The sequence below is a fragment of the Salminus brasiliensis genome, chromosome 5 (assembly GCF_030463535.1).
Source record: "Salminus brasiliensis chromosome 5, fSalBra1.hap2, whole genome shotgun sequence".
Classification (NCBI taxonomy): Eukaryota; Metazoa; Chordata; class Actinopteri; order Characiformes; family Bryconidae; genus Salminus; species Salminus brasiliensis.
Genome location: NC_132882.1, coordinates 26,712,687 through 26,733,083, shown reverse-complemented (window position 1 = coordinate 26,733,083; position 20,397 = coordinate 26,712,687). Strand labels below are relative to the sequence as shown.

The window sequence follows — 20,397 nt, the reverse complement described above, 5'->3', positions numbered from 1 at the left end:
GAGGGAATTAGAAAACATGTTTTTACTCATGACTTGAGTAAAGCAACTCCCCAGTACAATACCACACCCTCCACCGGAGGAGCAAGCTATGTAAACAACCAACCAAACCAATAAACAGTCCCCCGGTGCACAGTGCACCAACCATGCTAAACCGTGCTACGCAGAGCCCTGATGAGCAGATCAAAGGTGAAACAAAGTTGAGGAGATGTGTGTAGTGGGTGGAACGTGGGAGTGTGTTAAAAGCTGATGATGGGAAAACTGAAAAGAGAACACACACACATATTCACAGTGTTGGGTCAGCTCAGGCCTTAGACTGCTGGCAGGTTAACAACCAGAGAGACTTGCATTCAAGCCTTAGTGTCCCTATCTGCCTCCCACCCACCCAAACCCCCTCCCTTTTCTCTCTCTCGCTCTCTTGCTTGCTCTCCTCCGTCTGTTACATTTTACGGTCAGCCTCCCCAGCAGATTGTGAGAGACAGAGAAGGTGACTGAAAGACATAGCCTCCCTAACAGCCATGACAGCTAATATGTTACCATTCTTTGACAGAAAAATGTTTTTTTTTTTTCTCTCTGTTTCTTTCTCTCTCTCTCTCTCTCTCTCTCTCTCTCTCTCTCTCTCTCCCTCTCTCTCTCTTTCTCTCACAGGAAACCAAAATCGATTGTGTTCGCGTGGCCACTAAAGGTAGGACTGTGTGACAGTAATCTTGTGTAGGGATTGAAACATGTTCCTAAACCTGTACAACAGCCTCTGGTTATTTTGGCATGCCTGTAGGAGGCCCTCTGTGTGCTCATGTGTTTTACCCAACCCTGTACATGCTTGCAAAAAGGACAGTTCATCTCTCAGTATCTAATCCTATTAACAGCATTGCAGCAAACACTCTGCACACTGACTTCTATAACAGCACCAGGTTTTTGAATATTGAACCCACTTTCATTTTGACTTAAAGCATAGAAAACACTATGAACCTTGTATTTACTAATCCTGTCTGAGCTGCAGAGGATGTTCTCATACATACTGTACAAAACTCTCTGTCTCTCTCTCTTTCTCTCTCTCTCTCTCTCACACACACACATACACACACTACACTACAGGTCTTCTGCAGATACTTGCTACTAATGTAGTCAGTTCTAAATATACAATGAGTGAAAAACATCGTCAGACCACCTGTTCTTCTAGAATAATTCTGCTAATGATAAAGATGTGCAGCCACCTCTTCTTAACTTATTAAAAGTTTAATGTTTTTTATCAAGGGTTTGCTAATATTGCTTTAGAATAGAAAGGATTATTATAGTGATGAGTATATGGTATAGTCTGTACCAGGATATTGGTGTTGGTGTCACGCAAAGGTCTATGTAAACAATAGGCAATCAAATTGACTTTTATTCATATAGGCTACTAGAGTTTTTAATAATCAAGCAAACTGTTAAAAAAAAGGTATAAAATTGATTGATAAAATTGATCTATGACAAACCATATACCATGTATAGCTGGGAAAATGAGGCCAACATACAGTGCATAAAATAAAGTAAAATAAAATACAATAAAAATATGATGTGTTATAAATGTATTTATTTATTTATTTATTTATTTATTTATTTAAACATTAGAGATTTTTCCCAAATCATTTTGGAGCATTTTTATTGGTCCATTTCTGTTGGTCTGTTGGTTCAAGTAAATGGGGTAAAGGGGGAGTGTTTTTTGAGTTAACTCAGCGTAATTCAGTTAAAGTATCTCCTAACTCACATTTTTCGCTCTGCCTCTCAGTTTGGTCATCATACAGCTAAAATGAAAGCAACTAAACTGTAGAGATGACTTTGAACTGTAGGTTGAAATTACCCCATCACATGATGTTCCCAGATTGGGAGGCTTTTGATAATGTTGGTCTGAGCACTTGCTGGGATTTGAACTTATGATCTCCTCACACTCAGACAGTTAGACTGTTGTGCCACTCACAAGCCTGTGAAATGTGGCTACATCAAAACACAGTTCATAGTTAACTAATAGAAGGGGAGAAATCCAGACTGAAAATCTTAAAATCTTCAAACTTCACCTGCAACTTACATGTTTGTCTTAACTTAAAATATATTGTTGACCAAACTGAGATGAACTTAACAACTTAAAAATGAATGTGTGTGAGTGTGAATGTGAGTTAGGAGAATTTGTGACTAATCTGAGTTAAAAAAATAAATTTCAAGTAATCCTGACTTTATATATTTTTTGCATTCTACTTTAGTACAAAAAGGAAATATATCCATTTATACGGTTTCAACAAACTTACTGTTAGAGAGATTGTCAAGGTCAATGAAAATATGCATTATGTTCACACAAATTGCCAGCGAATCATTGTTGATTAATCACTGCTGAAGTTCTATGTTTATCGATGATTTTCCTTTTCAATCCAGTAATCCGGTTTAATTGAGTTTCTGTGACAGCCCTCAATTTTTTAGTTGTAGCAGAAAAACTGTGAGCATTGGCCTAGCCATAAAGGCGAGCTTCCCTCAGCATATTGCCGGAGCAGCGTTTGATGGTACTGTAGGGTAACACTGCTCCTCGTGACAGATGGAACATAGCTTCGCTGAAAGCTGAACGACGTTTGATTTCCGAGCCCAGAACCGCTTGGCAGCGCTGCATTCCTGACCTCCCGTGGACCATTAGCGAACATGGGAGGCACTTAGCAAGCCACAGGCTCGTCTCGGCGCTAGCCTGCACACCGTTTGGAATTTAATTGAGCACAGATGGTAGATAATCTATTTTCCTTACTACATGCCATCTCTCTAATGGTGCCAGGGCTGTGCTATGCAAATGAGAGCTTTTTTTTTTTTTTTGCTTTTTTTTGCTTTATTTTTCAAGACAGCAGTCGCAGACAGCAAACGCATCTAAATACACACTCCCCCTTACACCCCCCCACCAACACCAACAATGATTACAAGAGAATGGGCTTCCTCTCTTTGTTCTAAGTTTATGGGATTGAAATGAGCTGTCTGAGTTAGTCCACGTTAGACGTGAATGGCTTTTGTCAGGAATTAGCTTTTGTCTAGCTTTTCCAAGTTACATGTTCAAGGTAGCTGTCACTCTCCTGAATCTGAGGATAGGTATCAGTGCAATGAATGCTTCCTCAGTAAAATAATGATTATAATAATAAATAAATAAAATGCAAATAACACTCACATACAACAGGCAACACACACACCCAGTTCTGCCCAGCCTTTGCGAACTGAATACCTACTAAATGTGTTGAATAACAACAGCAGGCTTGTCTGTCTTTCTGTCTGCCTAGTACTGTGACTAAAGATTCATCTTTTGGCCAGTCTCTGGCTTCAGCCTGCCCTTCTTTTCTCTCTGTCTCTTTTCTCCTGCCTGCATGTTGGCCCGGAACTCTTCTCTTGCCTTAGCCGCCATAATCGTGACCCAGCTCACCACGCCGTACATACGCATCGCACCGGCCGCAGGTGACAGCCAGCTAACAGGTCAGACCCCTCACTGCCCCGCCTTTTTAACACTCTACATGTGTGTGCATTCAAAACCCTGCCTCTTAATGAAGCCATGTACTGTCTGTGTGTGTGTGCATGTGTGTAATTGTATTAAGCAGCACTGGCAGTCAAGGAGAATTGCCCAGATTGTTTTTTAATGATCACTGATTCATGTATCTAAGAGTGTCTGTTAGTATTCAGTAAGTCCTCCTTAGGCCTTGATCATCGCTTCACACCACTTTGTCATATTTTACACAGTTTTGTAAAAAAATATTTAGGCTCAGACTCTGGTCTTGGAGTACCTCATGATCTAGTTCTTCTTCTTCCAGCAAACTTGATCCATTGAAAACAAACCCTTGGTGTTTGTAATTGCTTCCCACACATCATTCACTTCTGTCTATAGGCCTGCTACAGTAGTTGGACTTTTCGTCTCCACATGAGTTCCAACACATTCTAAATGGTGATAGCATCTGTGAAATGTGGTGATATGGCATCACCTAAACCTCACTCACTTGGTGTGGCATCTCACATTGTCCTCTTAGTTATATAAAGTCATTTCTTGATGATTATCCACTAAAAAATAAATAGATCCCTTCAAACACATCAAAACAGTTGCTAAATACTGGTGTAGGACATTCATGCATCTAAGTTTTTCTTTCTGACTACCAGTGTGTTAAACAGAAAGTGTGTTTGTACCTATGAACAATAGAATGAAATCACATAAAAAAAATATTATATTACATGAATTAAGTGGATCAATTTCATAATTAGCTCAGATTTAACTGAATGAAGTGTAATTTAATGAAGGTCTGATTAGCCAAACCAGGTATAGTATGCATTCTCATACTGGGATGCCTCAAGGACATATTTGGAAGTAGTCAAGCTACACTGACATACCCAAAATCCCATTAATGTATTAATATTGTGTTTATTAGTATTTATTCTAATGCTGATCTTTTCTCAAGTAAATAAATCTTGGTATCTGTAGTTTACACTATTGTACCAGAAATGTATCCTGATATGTTTGTGTGTTTAGTCTTACATGATGACTGTGTGTGTAATTTGTTCACTGCATGCTGTTGATTCTTACTATGTTTAAAACCAGTGGACTTTTACCTTCTAATACAATACCTGAGTCTTAGCCACAATGTTTCTTCTACATTCAGCTAACGCAGAAGGTCAGTTTGTATTGGAGTAGCCTTGGTGTTCCGTTCTGCAGACTTAATGGCATTTTGTGTCTAAAAATGGGAGAGCCGCGGACTCGGCTCATTTTTATTCAGGGTTGGAACAGAGGAGTTCGTAAGAGGAGTGGAAAGAGGAAATCAATACAGCCCCGCAAGGCCGTGTGAATCACAAAACCTCGCTGCTTGGCATGAGCGACACAGCTATTGTGTTGAACCTGCTGTCAGAACATTACATTTAAATATTTACCAGTCTCACTGGCGACGTGAGGGATAGAAGGATGGAAAGTTTCTGTGTGGTGTTTGTGGGGGGGGGGGGGGGGGTTAAAAAAACTTCTAGTCACTCTCTTTTCCAAGAACTACAAATTTCTTTTACCACTAGTTTTGCTCTTCAACTCTACAAAATCTGCAGTTCTTTTACAAAGAAACTAGCCTCTTTATCTGTTGTCTTGGACTAAGGTGAACCTTGAGGTGATGTTCGAGTGTGTAAGTCTATGTGTGTGTTGCTTCTCACTGGTAGCCATTAGAAGTGAGGGGTTTGTTTACTGTGTGAGCTGGTGGAGCAGCTGTTACGGCTACAGTGTCTCTGAGGACCTCCACTCCCACTCACTGCTTTCACAGGCCACACACATACACACAAACTCCCTCCAGCACCTTTGGAGGAGCTTCAGCACTGGCCCACTGCTGCTCCATCGCAGTATGGACTGGACACAGCTCCCACTATATGCTTTCCCTGGGCCATTCTGATCTGTGAATTGCACATGAGAATTAATAGGTCTGAAACTAACCAAGAAGAAAACATTGCTGTAACAAAAGAAAAAAACCTTGAATCTTCAATTTTTGACATCATTTAAATAACATTGAAAAGAATGAATGGAACCAGAGAAACCATTTTTTTACACCAACTTCCTTTGAAAGTTAAGAAGGTTGAGAAGTTTCTTCCTCCTCCTGGAAAACTTGCCATGTTAGAGAAATTAGGCTTTTGTGTGACAGTGACAAAATAGAATGAAGGCACCAAGAATGAGGGTGCAAGCTACTTTACGTAGCACACATTGCTGAAACAGATGTGCAGTTGCACACACACACACACACACACACACACACAGCTTGTCAAGCTCTTGTAGATAAGTATTAGCAGTAGAATAGGACTCTGGAGCAGTTTAACATGGACCTTTGGGCACCATGTTTAAAGCCAGGCATGGGCTAGAGGGGTATAAGGCCTTGCACTGAGCTGTGGAGCAGTAGAACTGTGTTCTCTGGAATGATGGTGCTCCATCCAGTACTTGATTTGGGGTTTGGGTTGGGCATGAGGTGGGATGGTGATCATCCAATATCCTGACCTTACTAATGCTCTTGTTGCTAAATGCAATCACATCCTTACAACAATGCTCCAAAATCTAGTACACAGCCTTCCCTGGACAGAGACAGTTCCCACAACAAAAGTAGAATAAGCTCTTTTTTATTACCCCTGATTTTAGAAGAAACAATGAATGAACAGGTGTCCCAGTACTTTTGCCCAAATGATGTGTTCCCAGCATCAGTAGAGAAGTGCTGAATGGCCTGATGCTCTCGCCCCTGCAGTTAGCTTCGATAAAGCCTGAATTCTCCACCCAAAATGAGACCTTGCTCTCTGACACCATCCGTCACCAAGGTAACCACGCCGCCCAGGCTGGAGTGATGGATGTTGTCACACGCTGATTGAAAAAGTGGAGCTGGCAGCAGGAATAGATTCGCAGCCAGGCCTGAATTGAACTGCGTGTCCCGGGCTATTTTTCATCCCGTACTCATTTGGAGCGCTGGAAATGGATATTTCACCCGCTTCTGAACTGACATGCCATCACATTATACAGTAAACAGCAGAACTTTCCCCTCTCCTCATCACCTGTTCATTCTATTACCCGCACATGCTTTCTCTTTCTCTGTGTGTGTGTGTCTGTCTCCCCACTTCTACTGTTAGAAGGCCTATTCTACGTGGGTGCGGAAAGCCTAGACGCTGCAAGGTGTTGGTTATCTCTCTTGAGCAGATATTAAACGCTTGCGCCCATGGTGTGATCAGCCGTCACTGCTCCTACTCAGAGAATAAATGGCCTTGAAATAAGTTGTCGCCCCACTCTTTCTTCCCCTCTCTTTCTTCCGGCTTGTTTTCGCTTCTTTTACGTTGCCACTCGCCATATGTGACCCAGATTTGAATATCCAAAGGCGATAGAAGAAGCCGTTATTGTGCCATGAAGGAAAAAGAAAGAAGGGGGAAAAAACAATGGATGTAGAGAAGCATGGTTAATGAGTTTATCTGCTTCTCTCAGGTGGAGGAGCTGAGGAGAGAAGGAGAGAGAGTGTGTGCATGAGAGAGAGAGAGAGCACGAGTAATAGCTGCTTCATTTGGGTGGGACCAGCAAAAGTGGGGTGACATTTTGACGTTGACTGATGGCGAGCGGAGGATTAGGCCTTTTGTTCTGATCAGGAAGTGAAAGAGAAACCTGACGGTCAAATCAAAAACCCTATTAGAAAAAATCATACCCTGCCCTGAGCACCAAGAGCTGCATAACTGATGAAATCTTTAGGGACACAAGTTCTTGGACACCTCTTCTAATAAATGCATTCAGCTACTGTAAGTTGCACCCATTGCTGACACAGATGTGCAGATGCACACACATACACAACTGTCTAGTCCCTGTATAGAAGTATTGTCAATATAATATAATAGAATAGAATAGAATAGAATAGAATAGAATTGAATAGAATAGATCTCTCTGGAGCAGATAAACATAAACCTATTGGCACCATGCCTAATGGCAAGTGTGGGCTAGAGGGGTATAAAGCCCCCCAGCATTGAGCTGTGGAGCAGTGGAACTATGTTCTCTGGAATGATGGTTGGTGCTCCATCCAGTACTTCTGGAATGAGTTTGGGAGGTGGGGATGAGGTGGGGTGGTAATCATCCAACATACCTCACTAAAGCCCTTGTCGCTGAATGCTGTCAAATCCTCTCAGTAGTGCCCCATAACCTTGTAGAAAGACTTTCACAGTAGAGACAGTTACTTCAACAAAAGCTGGATGAACTCTTTTTAATGCCCTTGATTTCAGAAGAACCAATAAATTAGCAGGTGTCCCAATACTTTCGTCCAAATAGTGTATGTACAGTGCTCTCTCTCTCTCGTTCTCTCTCTCTCTTTCTCTCTCTTTTTGTATCTTGTTCTTACACACATCATTTTCTCTGTTTTTATCCATCCTCATTTTGTACCCTTGTCTCACTCGCTCACTATCTGTCCCTCTCTTGCTTTTTTTCTGTCTTTCACTTTGTCTCTCCCTCTGTCTCTTATCTCTCTATCTCTCTCACCACTCACACCCCCTGTCCCTCTCTCTTTAACTTGTTTACTATGCCTCTCTCCCTCCTATCTGTTTTTTTTTTCTCTCTCTCTCTTCTCTCCCAACACCCCCCCGCCCCCCCCCCCCCCCCCCACACACACACACACACAACCCATAATGAGAGAGGCAGTGTGGAAGTTGAATTGCAGTTTTTGGATTGTTTTAATCGGCAGCCTGTGTTTGTTTATGGTTTATGAGCAGAAAATTTGGAAACACAGGTGTTCGTTGGAAGATTTGGTGCTCTGAGCCAAAGAGGCCAAACTTCAGATTTGATTTTAGCTTCAGTTTGTAACCCAGCCAACTGCAGAAAGCCTTTGTGTTTTAATAATTGTTTATTTCCTTTCCATTGAATTTAGTAGTTATTTGCTAGCGGCAGACCATGCCACTTTCAGCAGCCGATTTAAAGCCCTAAAGCTCTAAATGAAACACAAGTGAATCTTTGTGGGAACAGTAGTGACTTTGTATGTTAATTACACATAATGACGGAAATATTGAATTGTCATGTGCTTTTATTTATAGAAAAAAAGTGCTAAAATGCACTGCGGTCCCACTGCGGGACTAATAAAGGACTATCTTATCTTAGTTTATTCATTCCCAAGTTCAGAGGTTTAACCATTCCATTTATTCATATCACTACCTTGCTGCCTACACTTCACTGGTTTCCTGTAGCTGCCCGCATCAGATATAAAACCCTGAACCTGGCCTACAAAGCCAAGAATGGTCCAGCTTCACCTTACCTGATAGCAATGGTCAAAACCTGATTGATAACAAGAGCCCCTTGTGTTTCAAGTACAGCTCTGCTTGACCCATCATCTCTCAGGATGCATGGAGAAGTATCCAGATTATTCTCTGTTTTGGCACCAGTGTTCGAACAGCAGAATCACTTGCTTTCTTTAAACATCAACTAAAAACCAACCTCTTAAGAGAGCATGTATCTATTAAAGCTTCTATGGCATTTGCACTGGTCTTGTCTTCTCCACAGGATTCACATAGTTTAGTAATCCCTACATTCAGCTTCTAAGAATAGTGTATTGTTGCATTAAAGTTACTACTAGAGGTACTCAAAGTAGCTTGAATTTGGGGTCTAACAACACTAGCTTTGGATATTCTGAGTGAGTAAATAAGCACCTTTGTAAGTTGAGCTGGATAGTAGCATCTGCAAAATGCCATAAATGCAAATGTAATGTAATTGCAATAGGATTCAATTTACACTACAAAACATGAAAATTAAATCTTACATAAAATCTTAAAACTGAATCAGCCAATGAAATTTGACTTATTACATGAAAACTGTATTACATTTTTGTTTTTCTTCTCAAGCTTTGTCAGTTTGCTTTGGAGTCTTGTATAAATTAAGATGAATTAAAGTAACAAGTCAGTGTTCTCTTCTCAGTGATATTAGCATATAAACACAGATGTTGATATTGCGGGAATATGACGCTGTTCTGTGCTGTTGGTTACAGGGGCAGCAACTAGGAAACCTGATGCAGTGGAGCCAGAGAAGCAAACTGACCACACAGTTAAAATAGCCGGCGTCATCGCTGGCATCCTCCTGTTCGTCATCATCTTCCTGGGGGTAGTGCTGGTCATGAAGAAAAGGTAAGATAGGTTCATAGTCCCATCATATTCCAGTAGTCCATGTCTGATATTATCACAGTATTGTACATTTGTGCAAAATACTGTGATTCTGACTTTAATTACTGGATTTAATGAGCTAGATTTTGTATTTAAGCAAACAGAAATAAATGCTAATCAAGGTACTGCATGCATATGTTTACATGAAAGTCAGCTCTGGTGAATCTGTGCTGTTTGTCGTTCAACTCGCAAAACACACCCCCTTTTGTCAGCCAAACACTGAATAATTGATCTGATTGCTCTGATAACTGCTGTTAAAATGTTTGTGGCACCAGTGTACAGCGTGATGAAATATTCATTTTTTTCCCTCCATGCTATACTCAAACAAATGAACACGTTTTAATGACCCTGAAACAGGAAATAGGAAAACGTTTCTGAAGCTTATCTCATGCTATAAGAGAAAAAAAAGTAAAGCTAGATAAGAGGGAAAATTTGATGAAAGGGTTTTTTTTCTTTTCTTTTTTTTTCTTTTCAAAGAAAGGCCTAGGGCATGTTGCTGCAGGCTAGTTTACATTAGCTCTCGTCCTCAGCTGGAGTGCAAAGCTCTCCACAAAAAGAGTTCTCCACAAAAGAACCTCAGGAAGCAACATTCTGCAAATAGCCCAACTTCTTTTTGTACACAGCAAAGCGCCTGTGACGCGCTATGTGAGTAGGCAAGTGTTCGATGACTTTAAATAGTGCCTGTCCACCCCCCCACCCCTCATCTGGAGCCTAGCTGTGATTTAAAAGTAAGAGAGGGACAGAGGAAATATGTTTTTAATCCAAGTCGTTACCTCCTCTGAATAAGGAAATTCATCTCTATTGATTTTGCTGGTGAGTTTCGGAATGGCCAAATGTTCGAAGATGCATGCCTTCGTTTTGCTAACTAAGCAAGACAGCCAATTACGTCAGATCGATTGTTTGTATTGATAGTGTAGTTTTTAGCATAATGACCTTGGCATATCTGCTTCTAAATAAATGTGAATTGATGGACACCAGTGCCAGAGGCATTAGGGATTGAGTAGAGACTAAAATCATAATCATAAACATTCTGAGCTATAGTTGTTTAAATACCACTGGAAGATGGGTTAATCACTATACTTAGTATGAAAGGGCTCAGATTCTCAAAGAGGAATTTCACCTCAGTTGTTGAGAGGTAAAGAAAGTAATTCTGAGTGATTTCATGTCAAATGCCTCTTTGTAGAGAAACTTACTGACTGATTACTTTACACTAATGTTAATGGGAACCAGGGGTTGTGTTGTTTTCATCATAGATACAATCACTGTATTTACAATTTTCTATTTTTGCCTTCACACAAAAGATCTTCATTTTAGCCAGTTCTGACGTTTTGACAGAATGTGAATCTGGCAGTAGAAGAATGAAGAATCATGAAGAATGAACCATTTATTTACCAGTTATTACTCTCTTTTACATTTACTTCTAATAAAATGTAAGAAGATTTTATGTCCTTTCAGTGGAAGTCAATGTAAAGGAAAAGAAATCATTTTGGACCATTTTTATTGGTGATATATAATATTGGTAGTTGGAAAATAATGGTAAAGTGTCTTTGGGAACTACTTGGCCTTAAAACATACTCAATATATCTCTCCACCATGAAAGTACATATTAGACTGGAACCATATCGGAAAAACTGTCAAAGAGCAGTTTCATATAGTAAATTGTGTGAAGGAGCTTTCACAGTAGATAAACTTTTCAGATATCCAGTTCCATTCACTGCCACTATCAACAATGCCTGGTCAGTAAGTTTCTTTATGACAAAGCACTTTGAATACCTTTGTTTACATCTTAACCATTTAACTACACAGAAAAATCCGTTGACATCTTCTCAACCACTATACAGAGCTTCTCCTTACACTTTCACTAGGCTACAGATAATGCCCTGTCCTAACTACTTTACCTGTAACTCTCTTCTTCTTGATCTTTCCCTCTCTGCTATCTAATGCAACAGTGGCTATTTTACCCGAGATACAGCCTCCCACAGTTCCTTTCCCTCACTTCTCTCTTGTGGTGCATACGTGTGGCCTGATTAAGTTTAGGTGGCAGTGACCTTCTCCTGACTTGACCAATCTGAGCCAGTTATCACATGCCACGCCCACTGCAGCAGCCACCTTGCCCTCACAGTCACTCAAGTAGCTCCCCACTTGTGTCACCATATCAGGTTTTGTTCATTTTCTATTTTTCGGACATTAATATTTTTACTTTTTCTTTCCTTCCATTTACATTTCTCCCCTCTCCACCACTGCTTTAATCCTTCCACCACCCCACTCGGCAGAAGAACCTATCACTCCTACACTTATTACCTGTAAGTAACCACTTTGTGAAACGCTTAGTTGCCATGCTTTCTCTCCACCACGCCGTTTGATATTCCATGCATGAACCCAAAGTGACTTCCTTCCTCCTTTTCAAACTGAAGCACAAGCTTTCTAGTGTTCTTGCTGGTTGGCACTGAGCTAACAGGCATCGCCTGAAGGTGCCAATCATTCAGGGTCTATTCGGACGTTCTAAGCCTTTGGAAGTGCCATCCAAGTCTCTTTGTTGTCTTTTTTAACGATGCACACTTAAATTAATCATATCTTGGCATTGATACAAGTGCGCTCTATTTTGAATGCTTAAATCATTAATAGAAGAAATTGCTTAAAATGTGGTAAATGTTCTTTTGAGACAATTCCTCAGTGCTCCAGTTCGAAGAGGGGTGATCTGATTAGTTACTGATATCGTAATTGATGAAAAATTCCCTTTAGAATGTTTCCGTAGTCTTAATGGATAGCGAGCAGTAAAGTTTTCCCCTTGCTTTGAGTTAAAGTGTTAAGTCCTCTGTGCCAAAGGCAAAGGGAAAGCTATGTGCTGCTGTGAGGCCTTCTAGCATTTCTAGCGTTGATCCACTGGAATGATGACTAACCCCAATCCTCTCCCATCTCAGAAACACCAGTGCAGACACGAAACCAGCCAGGGGCGTGTCTGCTTATTGGCCTAATCCTGTCCTGCTTCCCATCCCATTTCACCCTGCCAATGTACCATGACTCTTAGATCTCTGTCATCCATTTAACCAGTGCCCATCTTACAACTTCAGTTGGTTTTCTTCCCTTCATGTTTCAACTCTTTTTGTTTTGTTTTTTTGCATGGCTCTGTTGACAGCATGTAGATCTTTCTTTTGCTTTACACAGTAAGAAAAGCTGTCCGTTCTCTGTTATCAGGATTCAGTCATTATGACAGCCCTGTTTAAAGAGCAGACTGTTACTGACTGAGCAGACGGCCCTGTCTAAGAGTGTGAGGCAAGCTGTGGAGGGAAAAGAGAGTAGCACACTTTAGAGTTATGTCAGCACACCAAGTATACAGTAAAGTCTATGTATCTGCATCTGCTTGGCCTGATGATAAAGTTGGGGTGGCATTGATGTTGATCTTATGTTTGATTTTTGAGCCAAATCAAGATTTATCTTGATTATATATATAACTCTGAATGATTTGTAGCAGTAATCTACTATTCCAGCAGACCTCAAAATGTTTCTCTTTTGGGCATTTTTGGAAGAATTTGTCTTGGCTACAGTGTGTGCCAGATTGCTAGCTGTCACAGAAGCGCTGGCCCCGAGCTAGGATTTGAAGAAGACTCTGCAGAAAGTCTGCAGGGCCTGTAGATAAATCCATGATATAGGAAACGGTTTTCTCCATTTATAGACTTCACTATATTTGGATGCAGAGCTGCGACTGTTAACAATGCTTCTACATTCTTCAGTGCTAATTCCCAAATGTATGTCTCCTTTCCTATCTAAATAAGGATTACTCATATAAAGAGCATGTCAGAGCCCTTCATGTCCCATCATTTGCAAGCGATTTCATGTTGCGGTTTCATGGCATGTTTTTTTTGAGCATTGAACAGCTTGTTGTAATAGAATTAGATAGGGTTTACATTTTAAACTGAATACTATTTACATAAAGCAGCTATTTTTTCCCTTTCATTCAGCTCCTTTAGTTGAAATGCTTGCATATGTTGCTTTGCTCTGTAATCCCTGGTGTGATGTCCATCCTTGGGAAACAAATTGTTGGCTTAAGATTTAGATTTTGTATTTTGAATAAGGGCATTTGTTTTTATTTCAGCAGACAAGATTAATACACAGGTCAGTGGCTCAAGGATGCTTTATTCAAGACCAAGCATAAACTTAGCATACATCTTAGTATTTTAGGACGCATCCATTTACAGTCACAAGAATAAGTAAGTGAACCCTTTGAATTACCTAGATTTCTGCATTCATTACTTATACACAGAAGACTCTACAAACTGCAAAAATCTTTGATCATGTGACTACTTTTTGCGTCCTGACCATAACCCTGTTCAGATCCTGTAAAATGATGTAAATGAGTCATCTCAGAAATATTGAAGAACTTAAAGACATTTGCTGGGTGGAATAGTCCAAACTATTTAATCAGTGTTGTGCAAATCCAATTCACAGCTATAGAAAACATTTGGTGTAGGTGGTTGTTGCTAACGGATAAATGTAATCTTATTACATTTAAAGGTTCATTTATGTTTTCTAGTAGATGTTTCACTGTAGATGTTTACTCAATGTTCAGTATTAGTTTGTTTAGATTGTGTTTATCTATAAATGTGATGACCAGATCAAATTAGTAGCCAATGTAATTCCAAAGAGTTCACTTAATTTTCTTTCATCTGCACATGAGAATTTAGAGCACACAATCCATTCTGGATTTTGTGGAGATGCTCAAAGTTCATGTTTTTGTCTGCTGGGTTGTAAAAACAGTCAGAAAGCAATGCAACTTTCTACATCATTCCCTCAGATAGATGCTGCCAGCGAAGCAGCAGCCATAAAACATGGAGCTCAAATGAGCAAGGGGCTCCCTCTCTCTCCATCACTTGCTCGTGCTTAGCAGGAAAAGCTGGGAGACAGGGCCATTTAACTCCGGCCTTCGACAGAGTGAGTCCTGGCGCGCGAGAGCCTTAATTAAATCCTACACTGAGAGCTCACGCAGAACAAGAATCAAATTAATTGCAACAAGGGGATGCGCATTTGTCTCGTTTGACAGCCTGTGCGTATTAAGAGGAGTAGGAGGTAGAGGAAGTGCGGAGGGATGAAGAGGCAATTTGCACTCTCTTACCACAAGCCTGATAGATGGAGGAGCCATCAAGAGTCGCCTTTTGTCCAGGTGTCTGCTCGTTGCCAAGTAACTCCCAATCAAGTTGGTTTTTTGTGCCACTGACCCCTCCCAACAGCAATGGGATGTGATAAGCAAGCTTAGTCACAATTTGGCTGGGAGTTGCCGGTGTACGGTAATTTGTTCAGTGTGCCTGGCTGAGCATTAGACTCCCCGACATGACGTCAAATTAATTCGTTGTTGTTAATTGGCATATGGAAGCATACCTGGGGATTTACACATAGCAAACACACTCCCATACAACCCCCTGGAGGAAATGGAAGTAGCATGCTGCTAGAAAGTGTTTCTCATTCAGGCATTAGAAAGAGATTCTTTGCGCTGATTAAACTTTCTTACCTAACATGTTGTCAGCAATATATCCAGAGATTTTGACTTTGGCCATATAAAGCTATTAATCCACCCTTAGAGTAACTGAAAGCTGTACATGTCACCTTTGTATGTATCAGCTTGGAGAAAGTGGAACTTTCCATGTGCCATGTTTAGTTTCTGTTTGTATGCATTATGATTTTTGTTTTTGCGAAGGTGTGAAGTGTATTCCTATGCTTTTGTTTAATACAGGAAATGAGTAGTTTAAAAGGAAAGAAACAGCATGTAGGCAAAAGCACAATTTTGTGATAAAATACTTAATTTAAGTTAGCACTCTTAGCAATACTATTAAAGGCGTGTGTTGTGACAGTCTGTTTCTTCTGTTAAATATAGAAGTCTAGTGTTAAGAAGTCTCTTCCAATGTATTCGGAAATGTTAGACAGGGTAAGTTTTGTCCATAGGACCAAAAGGGCATTGGAACTATTGATTGAGACCCATCTTACTGGCAAATAAATCTCTGGAGAGGAAAAAAAATGTTCCATTACCACCTACACAGATGACCTGGCTCCTCACAAATCACAACACCTCACAAGACCCTGCTCATTGTGATGGCCAGTCATTGAGCCTGCTTCATGCCTGGTTTCTGTATACAAACACACACAGGCATACAGAGACTAGTTTAAAAAAAACCTTGGAGAGCTACAAAGGGCTCCACTGGAATCCAGTGAGAGGCCTGTGCGACTAACACAGCTGACACTTTGGCATAAGCGGTGTCCATGGTGTTTTAGATGAGCAGTGCTGTTTTAATTCCTCTTTGCTCCAGGTCAGAGCAGAGTAGATTAATTTTGTTTGTGACAGGAAGGCGTTTTTGTGGCAGACACGGCTGATGGTTTTCTGAGTCAAACTGTGGATTTGGGGTCACAGTGCAGTGCGAGAGGAAGTGAACAAAATTGCCTCCCTTGCAGGGAACATTAGATCTTTGATTCAGTTGCTCATGTTGGCTTGTTGGTTGGAGGTTGGTGGGTATATTGGACGCTCAGCATGCTTTGCTCACAGGTGTTGTGCCAGCTAGCTCTGTTTTGTGTAAAGCATTTGTACACTTTTTTACAAGCACTGATTTGACCTTTGAAATAACAAAATTGTTTTCGAGAGGCTATTCAGTTCTAAAAAGTGAACTAAGACCAGTAAAAAAAAATATGTATAAATAAGGATATTAATAAAAAGTAAAATTGTAAAATAAAAGTAAACAAGGACACAGCATTATTGTTAAGAAGCACCAGAAGCTATTACAGTATAAACAAAGCCCCCTTATGGATATTTAGTTCTTTATATCTAAGAATAAGATATGGACACAACACATTAACTCTAAAAGAGCTAATTGATACTATGCAATTTGTGCAGTATTTACTACACACTGGTTGTTGTTAAGTTCTCTGTCATTTACCTAAATTTGCATCTTTAAAACACAACTAAAACACAGTGCCATCTGCAATCTGTGTTAATCTCCTTGAATTAGTCTCTCATCACAACAGTGTATGGCTACCCTCATTTGAACTCTATGTGTTTAAGGAACCACCCTCCAAATATATTCCTATAATGTTACTTGGGGAAAAAAATCATACATCTGCTAATAAATTCAGCAATTTACTTTACACTGTAAACAAAGCACAAAACACAGCTACACCCACAAGGCTGATTTGGCTTTTTATTTGATAGTTTCTTCTTGAAATGACTGCAGCACCATTTTAATGTGGAACATCAGCTTTTCATGTTATTTTTTATATTTATTTATCAAAAAAGTATATCGATAGGTCCAAGGGAACACAAAATGATGTGTCACCACTTGTTTAAAATATGCACACACAAAAAAACAAAACAAAACAAAAAATCATTACTGATAGCCAGAACTTACTTGCGAAAGGGCTACTATACAAGAGGTATTTTATATACAAGAAAGTAGAATTTGAATTATTGTGTGAGTTGTGAAATTATTGATACGTTGGATGTTTATTATATTAAAAAAACTGGATCAGAAAGGTCAGTATGGCTGTTCATTATGTTTAGTTCTGGCTCAACCATAACCAGTCTGTACTTTGAAATGCTACAAGGCCACACATGAACACTCTCCGTCATGCTCAGAGAACTTTGAGATTGAACATCAGAGGCTTCTGCCTGAACATGCTGTAAACATATTCAGTTGCTTTTCCGAGTGTAAAATGCAGAAATATCACCAGCCAATCTGGTGAACATTAGTCAGTTTGTAAGTGGTTTTAAAATATTTATAGTCAAAATGTTGGGACACTAGAAAGACTAGTGTGAAATGAAGGAGGAGGCACCAGGGCTGTTGTAGAGTTTAAATGTCTGGAGAGAGAATTGAACACAGCTTAATGTAGCCTGATAAGGCTTGTTTCAGGATAAAGCTCATCCAGCTGTTAAATGTCTCCTGTCAGCATAGCACAGTGCAAAGATACTCAATCAAGTTCAAGTTTATTTTCGTTTCTTCTCATTGCAGAAATAAATTAAATAAAATTCCTCCTGAAAATAGTACTGCATTGGCAGAACGGCAGCAGAACAACAGATAGAGGACAACAGTACAAATCAAACAATAACTACAGACAGTTATCAATACACTAAACCATGCAAACATTAAGTAGGCCAGTGAGGACAGACTGAGAAAAAAATTACATTCTTTAATAGCCATTCCTCTTTAAAGATATATTATTCAATGGTGCAACTGGAATCTTTACAGCTACCTGTAGTCTTTTATTAAATGTCAATGAAGACTTTGTGTCTCTTCATGTATTATTTTGGTCAGAGCCTAAGCTTTAATGTCTTGAAGGTGAATTTTGTTATATTAAGGAAATGAGAAAATGGAACTTGATTAAACAAGTGTCCAGGCACATTTTAATTGCTCAAATTTGTGCAGATTTCGTTAGGTTTAGGTTTTGGGTTGAGATTAAGGTAAGGGTCAGGATTTGGATTTAGTTTAGGATTAGGGTCTGGTTTGGTATTGGGAAAAATAAATCTACAAAACACCTACAGTAGACTATCCAGTTAAAGTGAGAGTAAAGACTTTTCCTATTCTAATAATTTAATAGATTTGAGTTTTGATTTACTGTAACAGGTATTCCTAAAATATGAAATTGAAATGAAGGTGGTATGAGACATCTGCTCCTGTCATGTCTCTGCGAAGGCTCAGTGGCTGTGGTAAGTGTGTGCTATGACAGATTGTTGAAGTAAGGTCGTACTGTAGCAGTCTGGCAGTGAGCAGCAGATGTTGTGAAAGAAGATGTTGTGCTTCACCTGCAACAGTGTAATTAAGCTGTCAAGCCTTAATGTCTTAATGTCTCCTCCTCCCGCATGATCCTTCACGCATGAGATGAACATTCGACTCATAATGCAGTCTGGGTTGTCTCATTCATCTAAACAGGCAAATTGATATTGCATGTCAGGTTTTAGTCAGTCTTCATTAAGGTCAGATTGTTGTTTTTCTGTGAGTGTAGGAAGTGTAGGTGTTGTACATGTGCCTTTGATTTCTCTCAGAATAAAATGTAAAGCATATCTTGCCTAATAAGTGAATGAAACCTACAGGATTTGAATGGCTTAATTAGTCAGTGCGAAAAGACCTCAAATTAACCGCTTTACTTTGAAAAAACAGTGGCTTAGCATACATCACTCCTTACTATCTGCATATAGGCTATTATAGCCTGATATATAGTGTCATGTTTGTTTTTCTCAAACAAATGGCAATACTGTATCTGATGCCAGCTCTTCTCACGTGTTGAGTGTTTGTATTAGCCATGTTTATGCTTGGTAAGCCTTGGTAGGCCTTATTATAAAGTTCTATCAGACAACAGTGTCAGTCTGAGATAATTGGCCTCAGGGTTACAGAGTTCCAGGGGGCTTGTTACAAGCGTTTTACATTTAGATTTTTTCTGATATAAATTGAGCAAAGATGTCAGAAAAGAGGACAGTGTTGTTAATGTGCCTCATGTCGATAACTCATTTCTGGCCAAAATGTCAGGTAGAAGCTTATACAATTCTAATGTCTGGTGATTGAATTGACTCAGCTGAAAGTGGAGATCTGTCAGAGAAAAATGTAGAGGTGACCTCTATATATGTGTGTGCGTGTGTCTGTTGGGAGGGTGGGGGTGAGGGGGTGCTGTTGACAGCATGGTGACAGCTCATCCCAAGCTCCAGTGCCCATGCCACTCATTTGAATGCCCTTGCATCAACCATACATATTAATAGATAATTCCTCCTGATAATTCATTTCAGTCCTTTGTCTCCATGTGTTGGTTCAGACCTAAAATGCACTACGGTTTGTTTCAGCTATCTACATAAACAGCATATGCGTGTTGTGTTGGTCTAGTGCTGCATCATTCCTTAACTTGAAAAGTGCATCTGAAGAAAAATGAGTTCCCACTTCCAGGCAATTACTAGACTGTTTCTGTGTGCTTAGAGGGGTAAAACTGTTTTCGCTAAGTGGTTGCTATGGTGTTGCAGGTGGTTGCTTTGGTGTTGCTCTGTGGTGTTTTTAAAGTAGTTGCTTAGATGTTAAGCTGGTGCTATGGTGTTGCTTAGGTTCCCCAGGTGGATGCTGAGTTGTTGCTAAGTGCATACTATGGTGTTAAGTGTTCCTAGGTCAGTTGCTAAGGTGTTTTAAGTGGTTGCTAGGGCCGTTACATGGTTAATAGTGTGTTGCCAAAGTGGTTGCTGTGGTGCCCAATGTGTTTTTTTCTAGTGTATTTGTATCATTGTGCCATAAGAAGGGTGCACAACCTTTTGTACCCCATTCATTCCTATTGGGGACAAATAGTGCAAAATTAATTACTATGCAGAAACTGTATTTGATCAAAAAGCTGAAAGAGAATGGTGTTGATACCTCAAAATCTGTGAGATGAGTTAAGTGGCAACAGTCTAGAAGGAAAATAGAAAAAATATTATAAAAATATTATTTGTATTAAGTGTAGTTGCATACTGTGTCAGATAATTATGTAGCATCACATTGATAATGTAAACAAACAGGACCAGATGCAGTACTGCTTGACTGTGGCTGCAGTGAAAACTTTCATTAGTCTTATAACATCACAGCTTCCGTTTCCGTACCGGAAGGTGACTTTTTCTTCAAGGGCGTTTGTTCAGGTCACTTCAGTTATGGCGATGGTTCTGCAGATTTGAGAAGAAAGCTTTTCTCCTCAGTGAAAGTTAAATACAGATGAATGCAGAGCAGATCGCATCGCTGAGATTATTTTCCCTCTGCCAGCATATGA

The 20,397-nt window shown here is 39.9% G+C and overlaps 1 protein-coding gene across 13 annotated transcripts in view; it reads left to right on the top strand.

The window, feature by feature from the left end:
* The window catches only part of ptprma (protein tyrosine phosphatase receptor type Ma), a 229,131-nt gene that overhangs the window by 167,134 nt on the left and 41,600 nt on the right, over window positions 1-20,397 (top strand). For 5 of the 13 annotated variants that reach the window (XM_072680000.1, XM_072679994.1, XM_072679997.1 and 2 more), the window contains exons 13-16: window positions 646-682; window positions 3,394-3,468; window positions 9,480-9,615; window positions 11,925-11,954. In XM_072680000.1, the coding sequence (XP_072536101.1) occupies window positions 646-682; window positions 3,394-3,468; window positions 9,480-9,615; window positions 11,925-11,954 (278 nt within the window). The remainder of the gene's footprint in view (window positions 1-645; window positions 683-3,393; window positions 3,469-9,479; window positions 9,616-11,924; window positions 11,955-20,397) is intronic. The other 8 variants (XM_072680001.1, XM_072679995.1, XM_072679999.1 and 5 more) reach the window with 3 other exon arrangements.